At 44.6% G+C, this 1497-nt stretch overlaps 1 protein-coding gene across 1 annotated transcript in view; it reads left to right on the top strand.

The window, feature by feature from the left end:
* The window catches only part of LOC102601968 (heterogeneous nuclear ribonucleoprotein 1-like), a 4264-nt gene extending 2767 nt beyond the window's left edge, over positions 1 to 1497 (top strand). The window contains exon 2 of the mRNA XM_006356006.2: positions 167 to 1497. Coding sequence (XP_006356068.1) covers positions 167 to 1273 — 1107 coding nt within the window. The 3' untranslated portion in view covers positions 1274 to 1497. The remainder of the gene's footprint in view (positions 1 to 166) is intronic.

The raw sequence follows: 1497 nt of genomic DNA, 5'->3' as shown, positions 1-1497 counted from the left end.
AGAGTGTCCCCCCCCCCCCCCAAGTAATAACCTAGTGGATGGAAAATTTGACTTAAATTTTGGGCATCTTTTTATTAAAAAAATCTGTCCTTTGTGTCTATCTTGCTTGCATCTGAAATTGTTTTTCTTTTACTTAGCTCAATGACATTTTTTTTTTTCTGAATAGGTTGAGGCTAAGAGGGCCTTGTCCAGAGAGGAACAACAGGGTCCAAAATCTGGAAATATGGGTAGTGCTAGAAGTTTTGGAGGCGGTGGAAATACCAAGACCAAGAAAATATTTGTTGGGGGATTGCCTCCTACTCTGACTGAGGATGGCTTTAGAACTTACTTTGAAACTTACGGTAATGTCACTGATGTCGCAATTATGTTTGATCAACAGACCAACCGACCTCGTGGGTTTGGCTTCATTTCATTTGATTCTGAAGACGCAGTAGATAGGGTTTTGCACAAGACATATCATGATCTCAGTGGGAAACAAGTAGAAGTAAAACGTGCTCTTCCTAAAGATGGTAATTCTGGTTTTGGTGGTCGTTCCACGGGCAACGGTGGTAGTGGTATGGGTGGTGGAAGTTACCAGGGGTATGGTGCATCTGGTGACAATCCCAGTTCTTATGACAGAATGGATACCAGCAGGTACATGCAATCACAAAACACCGGAGGTGGTTATCCATCTTATGGTTCCTCCGGATATGGTACCGCAGGTTATGGTTATGGATCGTCCAACAATGGCATGGGTTATGGTGCTTATGGAAGTTACGGTGGAGCCAATCCTGGCTATGGGGGTGTCAATCCTGGATATGGTAGTCCTGCAGTTGCTGCCTTCGGAAATCCAAATGTGCCCGGTACTGGTTATGGTAGTGGTCAAGCTGGTGGACCAAGAAGCTCGTGGGGCTCTCAGATTCCTTCTGGATATGGAAATATGGGCTATGGTAATGCATCCTGGGGTGCTTCAAGTGCAGGTGGGGCTGCTAACGGAGGATCTGCTACTGGCCAGTCACCAACTGGGGCCACAGGATATGGAAATCAAGGTTATGGCTATGGTGGATATGGCGGAAATGATGGTGCTTATGGAAATCCATCTATTGGAGGTGGTGCATCGGGAGACATGCAATCAGGTGGAGGTTACATGGGCAGTGGCTATGGCGATGCTAATGGAAATTCAACATTGAGGTCTGATACCTCACAAGGTTCTGGTAATTATGGTGCTCAGCAAAATGGACCCTATGGTGGTGGCTACGGTGGTGCTCCAAGTCGGCAGGCTCAACAGCACTGATCATAGTGCTCGATTTCATCCATTAACTCACCTATAGCTGGAGTGGAGGGTTTCGCCTACTGGTTTCGTTCCACATACAGTTTATTCTTGCAAGCATTATATGCTAAATGGGATTGGTTGGATTGTTTTAATTTTTGTAGTTTGCAGTTGTTTCAAGTTTACAATAAGTATTTGTCACTAGTATTTGCCTATTTGGTGATATTTTCTGTTAACTGTAGTTTTAA

This window comes from Solanum tuberosum, unplaced genomic scaffold (assembly GCF_000226075.1).
Source record: "Solanum tuberosum cultivar DM 1-3 516 R44 unplaced genomic scaffold, SolTub_3.0 scf00214, whole genome shotgun sequence".
In the NCBI taxonomy this organism is placed as follows: Eukaryota; Viridiplantae; Streptophyta; class Magnoliopsida; order Solanales; family Solanaceae; genus Solanum; species Solanum tuberosum.
The sequence above is the reverse complement of the archived record's forward strand: the minus strand, read 5'-3'. Positions and strand labels throughout refer to the sequence as shown.